This window comes from Pipistrellus kuhlii, unplaced genomic scaffold, assembly GCF_014108245.1.
Source record: "Pipistrellus kuhlii isolate mPipKuh1 unplaced genomic scaffold, mPipKuh1.p scaffold_m20_p_15, whole genome shotgun sequence".
Taxonomy (NCBI): Eukaryota; Metazoa; Chordata; class Mammalia; order Chiroptera; family Vespertilionidae; genus Pipistrellus; species Pipistrellus kuhlii.
Window position 1 is genome coordinate 23,165,161 of NW_023425460.1, and position 13,505 is coordinate 23,178,665.

General features: G+C 43.1%; 1 protein-coding gene across 1 annotated transcript in view; it reads right to left on the minus strand.

Annotated features, from left to right (window-relative positions):
- Positions 1-11,050, minus strand: part of PRKG1 (protein kinase cGMP-dependent 1) — a 1,018,841-nt gene extending 1,007,791 nt beyond the window's left edge. The window contains exon 1 of the mRNA XM_036438437.2: positions 10,670-11,050. Coding sequence (XP_036294330.1) covers positions 10,670-10,935 — 266 coding nt within the window. The 5' untranslated portion in view covers positions 10,936-11,050. The remainder of the gene's footprint in view (positions 1-10,669) is intronic.
- Between the last annotated feature and the right edge of the window lie 2,455 nt (positions 11,051-13,505).

Sequence of the window (13,505 nt, forward strand, 5' to 3'; positions counted from 1 at the left end):
CCATGCCTAATAGAAACTAGATTTTTCTTTTTTGGCCATGTGGACAACAGAAAGCACAGCCTATATTCGATTTACCCCAGATCCTGTCTCACAGTCACAGACTGGATAACATTTCTTTTTCCTAACTTAGCAAAATCACTGCCCCCCAAAAGCATTTTTTATATATTGCCAGCTTCAAATGACTATGTCAAAGTTTCAGAACACTTTTTACAAAGGCAATTTCATTCTCACATATTGTGTCCAAATGTGCTTGCTCTGTGATAACTTTTCTCCATGTCCAGTTGTGATTGTTTATCTAGGCACCACCTAACAATATCTGAGCAAAGAGACCAATTAAAGAGGCCAAGGAATCGCCTTAATTCAGAACGGACTTCTTTTAACCCACAGTACAACTTTGTTCTTGGCATTGACCCTTGGTTACTGGGACAGACCAAAATAAGAACATTTCTCCTCAGTGTTAAATCACAGATAATGCCATCAGCAAGACTGCATCACTTCTGGTCTCCTGGGGTTTCAACATGAGAGCGGTCACAGACTGAATGAAATAGCCTTTTCCAAGAAGACTGAATGGCACTTTCCAAGGGAACATTGATTCAAAAACATACGGTCCATGAGATCTGGCCCACAATTTATACCCTACAATTGTTCAAAGGCAGTTGATATTTACAGCATCCCATAAAACACTTTGTTTTGCTTTCAAAAACATTTAGATATAAATAATCATATTAACTACATTTTTTTTTTAATTTCTAAGAAGAATCTCAGACTAACTATAACTGGCCATGTTAAACTTCACTCAATTATCTAGAATCACAGGACTACCAAGAAGATAAAACAACCTATGGAAGCTATTAGAAGTTTCTTCTAATAGCTGATCTAATTTTTTCCTGTAACAATTGACTGTTCATTTTCATGTGGGGAAGGGGGAGTGAGTAGGAAACCATTTCCATTATTATTCTCTGAACTCACACACATATTTCTTACTGCTATTAATTTTCCACTATTTCTCTCGGCCAAGTATGAGGCCAGAGGCTTCCTCACAGGGATTTTAGGAATTTCCCTCAGACTGAGATCCATATTCAAAGACCCTGCCACACTAAGTGCACTCTTCATTTCTCTTTCTTTAAGAATACTTCACTTGGGCTTTTTAAACACACTCCCTCAGATTACTACTAACTGGAAAAATAAAATGCCATGCGTAATGGATGATACACTTTCCAAACACTTGAATCGTAACATTAAAAAAGATTTGTTTGAGAATAGATTTTAAAATTCAACTACAGGCCATTTCAAACTACTAGTTGCACAATTGTTTAAATATTATTCTCCTGCTGCCATCTTGTGGTAATTGTTGACATTTCCATATCTCTCCCTCTCCTTTTCCCTCTGGCTCTTCCTTTCTCCCATCCTCTACCTCCAACTCCCTTAACCCCAATCTTTTGGAGGGTACCAAAATATAGTCAAAACTTAACAACTTTGCCGAAACTGGTTTGGCTCAGTGGATAGAGCGTTGGCTTGTGGACTGCAAGGTCCCAGGTTCAATTCCGGACAAGGGCATGTACCTTGGTTACGGGCACATCCCCAGTGGGGCCTGTGCAGCAGACAGCTGATCAATATTTCTCTCTCATCGATGTTTCTAACTCTCTGTCCCTCTCCATCCTCTCTGTAAAAAAATCAATAAAATATATATTTTTTAAAAAATCCTTAACAACTCCCTTTTTTAAGTAGATAGAAAGATACCTTTCATTAAGCCCTAGAAAAGGGGGATGGTTGCAAATTTCTCCTACTGCCTATAAAATATTTCCTTTTCCCTTATATCTTTCTCATTTATGCACACCATTCTTTTAATATTTAAAAAAGTCATTATTTTTATTAATCTAGTATATCTCTTCAAGCAAAGAGAATGCAAATTTCAGGAAAATATATTTGTATTTCATGAAAATTTTTCCCTTTTCAGCTTTTCCCAAATTATATTTTTATAAAGAAAGAATTAAAAAAGCATCATGTGTTTCTGGCTATAAAGCGCCACACTATCACCCTTCAGAGCCCTGGGCACAGACTGTTTGGATGTGAGGAAGAACCTGGGGAAGAGAGGAGACTCACTCTGGGAAAACAGAGCTCCCAGCAGCCTCAGAGGGATGGAGACCAGCCACCCAGCAGCCCTTTATTATTCCTGGCTGCCCTGTTCACCTCTGACCCCCGCCTTGGCATGGCAAAGGGATCCATCAATCTGGGAGGAAATCACGTTTCTCTGATGACATATTAAAATGATGACCCCTTAGCCAGACTGATTTATCACCAGAGGAAGACTATATTTTATAAAAGCCACTGTTTCCACCCAACTCTATGTCCCCACTCCACTCATGGGCAGAAGTTGACAATCCTCCAAAAAAGTCATCGGAAGACAGATACGGAGAACTCGAGTCTCGAGAATCTTCCTAAACAGGGTAGAGGTGAGCAAGGAAACAATTCATTTCACTCCTTGTTGAAAATAATCTTTCCCATCCTTATCTGTGGGCCCATATCTGTTACACACATCTGTGCTTAGCGTGTGTCTAAGTAATAATCGCCACCGCGCATGAACTTGATGTGATTGTAACATATTTTCCCCTAACACCATTAAAATCCCTTACTGTCACTATAAATAAATTTACTTGTGTAGCATCCCTGATGCCATTAGTAATATGAACATCACACGTTGGGAAATGCTGCTCTGTGGTGTATCTAACAACCATTATTTATAAACACGTAGCTTTAAGGGACATGGGGTCAAGATTTTGATTTTTTTAGAACCACAGTTCAGACCAGAGGTTCTCAGGCATTCTTTCTGCAGTGACTCACAAGATGGATGGATGTTCCCATGTGCAACACACTCTTGTGAAAAGACAAGACCGCCCGTGGATTGTGTACAATTTCCTGCCCTACATCTGTAATCCCAGCAGCCCAGAGAGCAATGGGCATGCAAGCGAAAAGCTATCCCTGGGGAGACGCCTGTGAATGCCCTCAACCTTATTTTCTAAGAACCAGATAATTCACAATTTCTTGTTTTTCAACTACCATTTGCTCATTCGAACCTCACAAGGAATCAAATATACACACTACCTGTCATCACAGCTAAAATCTGCCAGAGTAAGACAGAGGATATTATATTTAATATTTTAGAGTGACTTTATTCTCTGAGGGGTGATTAAACAGAATATGAACTGGTTTTACTCCCTAAAAGGCTCATTTTTTAAAAAATTTTTGTTTGTTTTTAATACATTCTAACTATGCACTGCTCTTCCCCTTTCTCTGAAATTGGCATGTGCAAAGAGGAAAGTATGGAAAGCTCAGGCTTTTATTTGGTTGGAATTTTTACTGTAAATAGATCTGGTTTCTACTCAGGAGTTTACAACCTAAGACATACAAAAAATTTCTATTTTGAGAAATGTCAGCGTAGGTAGCTAAGCTCCTTGGTGATGTGCGATGTATGAAATGAACATTACCCATACCACGAGGGCAATGAGCGGCATCCAGAAAAATATTAACATTTACCCAAAGGCTTTAGGTTTGCTCATTAGATAATCACTGTGTCATGTAGCTGAACAACAATATTTGTAAGAAGCAAACGTACAAGTATTTTTAGGATCCCTATAAAGTGTATCAGCAGCATTTTGGCAGCAGTATAGGTCAGAATGCTCAAATAAAGGCACATCTGAGGATGTGAAACACATTCTGAAGCACTCTCTAAATTGCACTAGGAAAAAAGGGACCATTTGAATTAGCAACAAGTCTAATGGAGAGAATAATTTAAGAATGCAGTAGCATAATCTTTCTCGCAAGTAAAAACTTAATTATAGAAGATCTCATATTAGATTTGCCTTAATAAACATTCGTAATATCAGCACATTGATGTTGTCACCTTGCACGCCAAAGTGCTATCAAAGTGCTTGTACACATAACAAATTCAATCTAAATCAGTTCCCAGTATCAATATATTAACAACTTTGAACTTATTTCCAAGAATATGTCAAGTCAATAGGCACTTAAAAAACATTAAGTACCCAACTAGCACTCTGGATGAGACAAATTACAGGAAGTATTTTTTTAAACCTTCTAGTCAATCAAAACTTATACTGATTGCATTTAAAACTACGTATTTTCTAAGGTAGTATGAGTTTTTATTACATCACATGGCCATGTAAGAAATAATATGTAAATGTTCAAAAGAAAAGCAGCATGGTGAACACTGGTCTGAGACCCTCCAGTACTGTTTACTGAGTAAAGTAAGGTTAAAAGAAAAAGAATGTATTGTTTAAGAACAACAATAAGTAAGGTAGGGAGATTAGTTCTACTATCAGTCTTTATATATTACAATAAATCTATTTCAAGATAGACTTCTGGAAATACCAATTTTTCATTGAGCAAATGTTTTAAACTATTATATATTTTCAATAGGGACAATTAATAATTTTTCAAACTTTAGGAAATTTAAATTGTATAACATCTGAAACATCTAAAGACATGAAAGACTTTAAAAGGTTAGAGTAATATCTTGAGCAGGAACTGTGTTCCGTGTTTGCACATGTTTGCAAGTGAAATTGATAGGCAGGTTACCCAGTCAAGCCAGAACAGAAGAACACAGGGACCCAAAAGAGACCCAACAAAGTACATCCAGGAACAAATAAAAGGAGGTGAAATTGTCACTGGGTGAAAATAGAAGGTAGTATTTCAACCAGGAGCAAAAAGATTGGATCTAGTGGCAGCACCCTGCTCTGAGAAGCAATATTGGACCACGTGCCCTCATACCAGGCATGAGCATTTGACAAACTTCAAGATGCCAGATCTATTTTACAGTCATAAAGTAAATCCTCCTTTCTCCAGCACAGTGAATTCAACCTGGAGGATTTCAGAATACTAACTACTCTTAAGTATAAAACATAAAAATGAATAAAGTGGCAATGTGTGTGTATATCTGTATGTGTATAAATATATATTTGTACATATAGACACATGCATACACATATACCTTACTCAGACAGAAAAGCATATACATATAGGTAAAGCCACTTTTCCCTTCAGGAACTCCACAGCACAGCACGCCAACAATCCTAGACTCAAGGTCACTATTTTTTTATTTTTTTTTTACAATTCCCAAACTTCTGAGCTTTCACTTTTGTGAAACAGGATATTCTACCCCTGGTTTATCTCAGAGCTCACAGCAATTTCCAAGAGCTACAAGAATCCTAGATAACGTAGGGTCCTGAACTCTGATAAGCAAATTCTCAATGGCAAATGAAAATAATTATTCATACTCAGTGTAATGATGAAATCACCTGAAAATCTTATCAACAGAAAGGAGTTTAATGCACTCTCATCATCTCCTACACAGCATGGTAAGAGGCATTTAGCCAGGAAAGAGAGAAAATATATGACATCTTTTGTTTGTTTTTCAGGTCTGTTACAGAAGTAGTTTCATGAGGGTCAGTCAAATTTCCAATGAGAACATGAGTAAATATAAATGATCAACCTAAATTTCAATCAATGATTCCAAAAGAAAGAGAACTTCTAGTGTACTCTGAATACATTTTTATAAAATGCACATAATTCCAGAAACTAAACAAACCACACAGCAAAGTCTCTATCTTAAATAAGCAGTATAAACAGCTGATAAATTGAAGACATCGATTCACCAACTCTGGAACTGATGCAAAATTAGGAAACCTTAGTCATCTTCCTATTTCTGAGATCCTTTAAAAGGCATGTCAGTAATTACTCGCTCAGTTTTGTCATCACTAAAAGCAAGGTACTCCCCTCCTCCTGTACAGTGCTCACTGAAAGTAGGTATGATGTGCTTATGCTCAAAACCTATTATCTTCAAATTTCATGAGGCAAGACACAAGGCTTTCAAGAAGCCCTCCTATCTAAAAATCCTCCCCTCTCCTCAGCCTGCCTCTCCTGAAGCTCTTTTCATTCATATTATCTGTCTAAGTATACTACAGGAATGTCCTCCTCCAGAAGCTCTTGTTGAACATCACTATGTTAACTGATAAATGATTACTTGCCTAACATGTTGATATACTGTCAGTAATAAATTCCTTTGGATGGTAGGATAGGTAGGTATTGAAGAGATTAGCATCAGGGACCTACAAGGCAACAGACAAAGGACAGAGTGAATAGTACACAAAAGAGGAAGCCAAGATCATTTTTACAACTGCACCAGTCATCAGCTTTGCCTGTGGCCTGTCACTGAGCTGGCGAAGCTAGGTTAGGAGGGAAGAAGATGGAAAGAGGTAGATGACAATCCCAAAAGCAGAACAGCCTGAGGAAATTCCAACCTGGCACAGTGCACCCAAGGAATATATGATGGGAACATTGGTAGCTTGTTCACAGTTTAGTGCTGGCTCTAAGACTTCTTTTTTTTAATTCCATTTTTACTTGGGGCAGGTTCATGTCTTCCTACAGAAAGGATTCACCAATTACTGAGACTGAACTAGCCCAATTCCAAGGCTAGGTAGTGTAGCAGTTTGAAACTTGGCCTCTAAAACACAAGATTTGGGTTTGAGATGTATAGCACCTGCTAGCTGTAAGATCTTAATTAAGCAAGTGAGAACTTCTTCAAGCCTCAGATTCCTCCTGTGAAAAGCATATGTCATTCAGGATCTTTGTGAGAAAATGATGAGAAAAAAATTAAGGTAGGTAAAGAGCATAGTTGAGTTTAGCTATCTTTATTATTGTCCTCATTGCTATTTTAAAGCCTTGTGTATTTTCTATATGAACAATGAATGAGCTGGGCCCAGAATTCAGCTGGTACCCACTTGTTTTATTGAAGTTACTTGTATCAAAATTAGGCCAAATCCTCTGATTTAGTCTGCGGGATAACCAGACCTGAATCAAATCAGAAATGCAAAAAGGCAATGAGTTTTCTGGGGCATCCATCCCAAAGCATCCTTGTCCCAGTGGAAGGAAGTTCAAGTTCAAAGCAATGAATTTACATCATCAAGAATCAAGGGATTTGTGACAAGAATAGCTCACATAGCTTTGGAATACATTATTCCTGTAACAGATTAATAGTGATTCCAGCCTTTACCTAAGGCAATTTAAAAACAACAACCATGTGCTAAGTGGACAACCAAAATAAGAAATTTAAGTGTGTATAACAAACTAAGGGGAAGAATTAGGATATTAGATAACTCTTAATAAGGAGTATATGCATGCAGGGCATTAAGAATTCACAGAAAACCATGTAAAACACTTGGGTTTTTTATTTATTTATTTTTGCCAAAAAATGATATGTAAATTTTAAAATATCATCCTCCTCCAAAACAGCCTACAGTTTTCCATGACGATCAATTGATCCCTACTGGACATTTCTAAAGGGACTGAAAATGAGCACTGCAATAAGTCGGATATTTTCTTTTTAAAACAGGATCATCGTATTGTACACTTGATACTTATGCTGAAAGCTCAGATCTTCCCTTTCCTGGTATAATTTCCATCCAAGCATTTCTTAGATGCTTAGATCATTCTTAATGAAAATTTACCCTCTGAGGACACATGGAAACCTGGTTAATTGCACTGACTTGATTACAACGGTCGGTGAATTTTCCCATTTCTTTCCACAGCAAGAAATGCATAAGATATTTTTGTCACCTGGTAGGTAATTGTTTTAGAGTGCAATCATTTTCTAAAAGAGGGATTGCAGGCAAAAAAATATTTTATGGTTCCAGAAGCCCATCAAATTCAATTCCTATACTCTCAAAAGATGTTTCTTTTCTTGTTAGTACATAAAGTGGGTGTTCTCATAAAGTTTGAAACAAACCTGTAGCATGAATAGTCATCTTTCAAATCCGAGAGCAATTGTAATTGAACATTAGCTTTGTAATAAAGCTGTCTCTTTCAGCCTGGGTTTGCTTGTCAGAATGGCATACCTTTTAACCAATGGTGTGTGAGCTGAGGGGATATATACTCCCCAAATCTAAATATCTAAAAATTTAAAAGAAAACACTTTATTTTAAAAGTGTCTTGTTTGTTTGTTAACTGTTGTATCCTAGACATTCTTTTCTTGGCCAAAATAAGGGGTCTTGCCAATGATAATTATTAGTACCGTCTCCTTAAGTGTTAGGATGAGTACCTACTTCCAACGGCTCCTATTCCCATATAGTATACCTGTCAACGTTTTTTACACTCTATTGAGTCAGCTTGCTGAAAATACAGTCCATGCTTCCATTGGAAAGCATAAAACTTAAGTGCTGAGCTAGAAAAAGTCTACCCTCTGTCCTAGGGTAAATCAGTGAGGAGAGGAAGGAAGGAACGAATCCAGGCTCCTTGCTTCAGACACTGCGCATGATCTATTCCTAGGGTGTTCTTCACCCTAACACCAAAGCGACGGGGAGTGGGCGGAAGGAGCAGAAACGGGGGGGGGGGGGGGGGGGGGGGGACTGGACAATGTGCACCCAGGAAAGATCAGCCAGTCCCTCCCAGGACACACAAAACCTCCTCTCGTTCCTAGAGAGATTTCTCGTCAAGGACAATGAAAGTGCCTCTTTGAGAGTTAGCTCCGAATGACAGTGGACCCTGGGAGGGTTTCCTCTGTCCTCCCCAGACCTTGGTGACATCTCTGTGCGGGGCAGGGGTGCTGCTGGTGGCTCTCTGAGGGGCACGGCCCGGACAGAGATCTGCAATTTCAAAAATGCGATAAAGCCTCAGCCCGGCCGCCCGGGAGGCCAGCAGCAGCTGCCGGGTGACCGCTGATGGAGTGGCTTCCTAAGGAGGTGGGCAGATTGATTCCAGCTGCCGCTGGGGCAGGGCAGTGGCCTAGGAATGCGCAGCCCGGCCCGGGGCTGAGGCAAGTCGCTTGCAGCAGCTTCCCAGCCAAGGGCAAGGACAAGCGGCTCCGAGTCCAGTCCTGGCCTCCAGACAGAAGGGATCCTCTGCTCCATCTGATAGGGAAGGTCAAGGCGGCGGTGCCATATGGACGGTGTCATCTTAGAAGAGGAGTGTCGCTCAGGAAATCCGAAAGCGGCCCCCAAAGAAGTCTGTTCCGAAGGGGCTCGCAGTTCCCAAGGCAAATTCTTTCTGGTTTCCTCCCTCCCCGCACCCAGTCCCAGCTCCAGGCAGACTTAATAGCTCTTACAGGCTGCCCAACTTCCTCCCCGCCCCGCCCCCACACAAATCCTGTAATCAATACGCAAGGGAAACAGACAAGGAAGGGGTGCATTGACAGAGTGGGGGTGGGGGGACACTGAGGGTCCAGGATTGGATGGAAACCCCACCACAGGACATGCTCTTTTTTAGAAGTGCTGCCTCCAAGTCGGAGCGCTAAGGGGAGGGGACTCATTCAGGGGTCCCTGGAGCCCCAAACCCAGACACCAAGTGATCTAAGCAGAGGGAAGGGGTAAGAGGGAGGCGGGCACCGAGGCGCGCCTAATGGAATATTCAATATCCTGCAGAATGCACTTTGGGCCATGCACTTCCAGAGACTAAAAGCCCGTAATGGGCTCTGGAGTCTGCACTTCCTCTCCCTAATGTCCAGAGGCGCTTTAATGCTGCAGCCAATCGATCAGCCTTCTCCGGTGCAGGCGGGCAGGCGGCGGCTGGAGTGCAAAAGCTTCCTCCTCCCTGTGGCCCGAACCAGCCGGCCTCGCCTGCACACCCCGAACCAGAACCAGCGGCATGTAACTTTGCACTACGGGCAGCTTTGGGCTCCTCCAGTCCCCAAGCGGAGGGGAGGAAGGAGCCTGGAGGCGCCTGGAGAAATACCACCCCGCCCCCTTCCTGCTGTCTTTCCCAGGCAGAGAGACTCCAAAGGAAGGCAGACCAGGAGGGGCATTGGCCAGCAGCCCCAAACCCGCTTCAGGTGCAAGGTTTCCACACCCAGACCAGCCAAACCCAGGCGTGGCGCTTCTGAGAGGGGCACAGAGCACAGGCACATCCAGAAACTGGGGTTCCTTTGCAGTTTTTCTCGCTGACATCACAGATGCCTGGAAAGTGACCCTGTGAATAAACCCCTCATCCCTCCCCCTTCCCCCCCATTCCAGGAGGCCGGATCCCCGAATGCCCCAGAAGTTACCGCCCTGCCTTGGCGCCCGCCCCCTCGGGCTTGGGCTCTGGGGACTTGAAGTCCCCTAAACTGAGCCCAACCCGGTCAAGTCCGTGGCCCCTCCCCAGGCGGCCCCAGCGGACCCATGGAGCGTGCCCCAAGGCCTGGGTCTCGGGTTGGTCGCCTCCTGGAGGGGGGGGCGGGGGTAGAGCTATCTAGACCCCGGGCTGGGCAGGGTCAGGTCCCAGAGTGGGTGCCCCCCCCGCAAGGGGCGCGCAAAGGAAAGACAGCCCAACAGCCCAAAAGACGGGGTGCAGAGTGCCCGAATTAGGGGCGCGGACAAACTTTCCTGGTCCTCCTCCCCACCCCCATGACGCCCGTTCGCCGGGGCACGTCTCCCTCCCTGAAGAGCTTGCTTTTCCCAGCCCCGCAGAGGCCGGCACAGCACGTGATGGGCAGGAATAAAAATAAACACTTCCCATCCCGGGCCGCGGGGCCAGCCCCACTCGGGGCGCAGGAGAGCAGCCGGGCGCGGGCCAGCCCCCCAGCCCCGCAGCCTCCACCCGGGACCACCAGCGGTCGGGCCCCCCACCCGGGAGCGGTGGCCTCGGCGCCTCTCCTCCGGCCCCCGCCGTGCCAGGCGCCTACCTTTCGGATTTGGTGAACTTCCGGAACGCCTGTCGGAGGTCGTGGAAGGACCTGTAGGTCTGCGGCTCCGCCGAGATGCCCTGCGCCCGGGTGGTCCGGGGCCCGATGTGGGTGGAGGGCACGGGCAGCACCGACTGGCATTTGTGCAGTTTCCTCTTGAGCTCCTGGATCTCCTCCTCCTTCTCCGACAGCCGCTTCTCCAGCTCTTTGATCCGCTCCTCCTTGAGCAGGAGGATCTTGGCGAAGTCTTCCTCCAGATCGCCCATGTCTGCCCCCCGGAGCCCCTCGGCTAAACTTTTCCCGGGGCGACGGCGACCGGCGGGCGGGCGGGCGGGCGAGGCGGGCGCGGAGCGAGCAGTGAATGGGCGCCGAGTACTCACTCCCCTCCGGCCGCGCCAGGAGCCGCGCTCTTCGATCCACTTCTGCTGAATGGACTGAAAGCTCCGCTCTGAGGGGAGGAGGAGGAGAAGTCTGAAAGCGGTGGAGAGAGCAAGAGGCAGAGTGCTAATCCCCAGCCTCCCGGGGGACTAGGTGATTATCTTTCATTGAGAAGCCAATTAGAGCTGCCCTTCCTCCCCGGAGACCCCCTCCTCCCTCGCCCCGCTTTCCCAGTCGCTCCGTGAGAGCGCCACGCGCGCCACCCCACCAAGAGAGTCTGGTTCCTAGCTGGGAGGGCTGGGCCAGAGAGCCTGATCTCACCCCATCACACAACAGTCACTCCATGCTAGATGGTACCCAAGGAAAGGGGTGGGGTGGGGTGGGGTGGGGTGGGGGGTAGGGGGAGAGCTTTATGCCACTTGATCCTGGAAATAGCAACAATTACCATGTGATCTGACAGATGACGCAGCGCTTGTAACTGGAGCCTCAAGACTGTGTGTGTGTGTGTGTGTGTGTGTGTGTGTGTGTGTGTTCATAAATATTAAACTGCCTTTAGACAATAACCTGCAAAAGACTATCTTTGCTTTCACCTTTTTCTCCTTTTCTGCTCTGGATGGTAAGGGAGGGAGGGAGGGAGTGTGTGTGTGTGTTTCTTACTATGAAGTCCTGTGGCTATCACCCCAACTAATAAGAATGACAGGGCAATAGAAGTTCCAGACTTTTTTTTTTTTTTTTCATCCCAAAATTTTACTGGAAATAGTGAACTAAAATTGTTGGTGGGGAAGTTGGATGAGTATACGTCTGGTCAGGAGCCAAATGTTTACAAGAAAAGAGAAAGGCCATGCGCTAGTTGTAAGTTTCTTAGAATCTGGATTCCATTTTACCCGCTACAGTTAGAAGTTGTACAGAGAGCATCCCAATTACATCACAGCATCGCCATGGTTGTGAAGTGCCGGCTCCAGTGCTAAATGCTGGCTCACCCTATCAGCTCCGGGTTTGAGAGGGAAGCTGCTTCTATAATCCAGATTTCTCTGTGTATCTGTCACCTCACGCTATGATGAGGTGCTTCTATCCAGTTGAGCCTATTTGCTAAGGTCTCACACTTTCTATTTTTCATATGAATATGTTTCAGGGAGCATTTTTCATAACCTAAGTCAGGTTTAAGAGTTTGTCTGGGGTGTGGGAGGAGCATTTCTTCAGGTCATGAGCAACAAATTAGTACTATTAAAAAAAAATAGATCCAAACTAAGATACCAAATGGCTCTCTCTGAAATAATAACTTTTCTTAAAAAGGCAGATCAATGTATCATCTCTGGCTACTTATTAAAAAAAAAAATCTTTCTACCTTGTCTGAAACACCTCAGTAGAGTAAAAACAGGTTTATAAATAAATTCCAAATATATATTTTATTCTGGGAATTTATTACTTACTGTCAGTTTTACTCCTCTCGTTGTTTTAAATTAAAAACATTTCAAACCACATCTGAATTTCTTCATCGCACCAGATGCTAAAGACTGGCTTTGTGTACTCACATTTGAGAGATGGCTCTCATCTTGCCTATAGTTACTATTCTGTTGCTTCTATCTATGAACAACTTAACCTGCTATAATCTTTTTAGGAATACACAAGGGAATTGATATTTTAAAATAATGCATTAGAAAAACACTTTCATCACATTCAATAATCTAGGCATAGGTTCAACTTTATTTATGGAAGAGATATAAATAGATTTTAAATGATGTTTAGACAGCTTTTTCCAAGTCTTACACTGTCTTAAATGAAGATATTATTCAAGTATGTTTCTCATGCTTATGTAAAAAAGTAACATTCAGAACAAGATTCACACATGGATATCAAAACCCCAAATGTATTCGTATCTTCCAAAGTTAATCCTACTTTTGAATAAGTCCATTTTGCCTTAAGTGATGTTAACAACTATGACCTTAAATCTTGTCCATTGGCTTAAGAAATAAAGTACAAGGAACATTTGAGAAAAGACAGTCTGGTAGAAGAATGAACCTTGAAGTATTTAAACTCACAGCACTTTAGAGCAGAAAGCAACTTTGAAGATGATCTAACCCAACATGCTTATACTATAAAGGAGAAAAAAATGAGATACTGAAAGGTAAAGTCCAAGATCACTCAAGGGCAGAAGTTTGAATCCAAGATTGCCCACAGAAGGTATTTTCCCTATGGTGTGGCTCCTAGACAGAAATCTGAAAAATCTAGTAATTCTAAGATTCTGACAATCTAGCATTCAAAGGTATGACTTTACCTCCTTATATTTTACTTTTAAGTATGCAACAGTGAGTTTCAGCTGTCAAAACCAAAGTATTTATGAGTCCTCAGTGGTGTGTTGTTTTGTGTTTTTTTCCTTAAAGGAGAAGGTCGCCATCTAGTGCCCTTGGAGAAATTCACTAAATAACAATCTTAATCACAAAGAAGGGAGGTAATATCC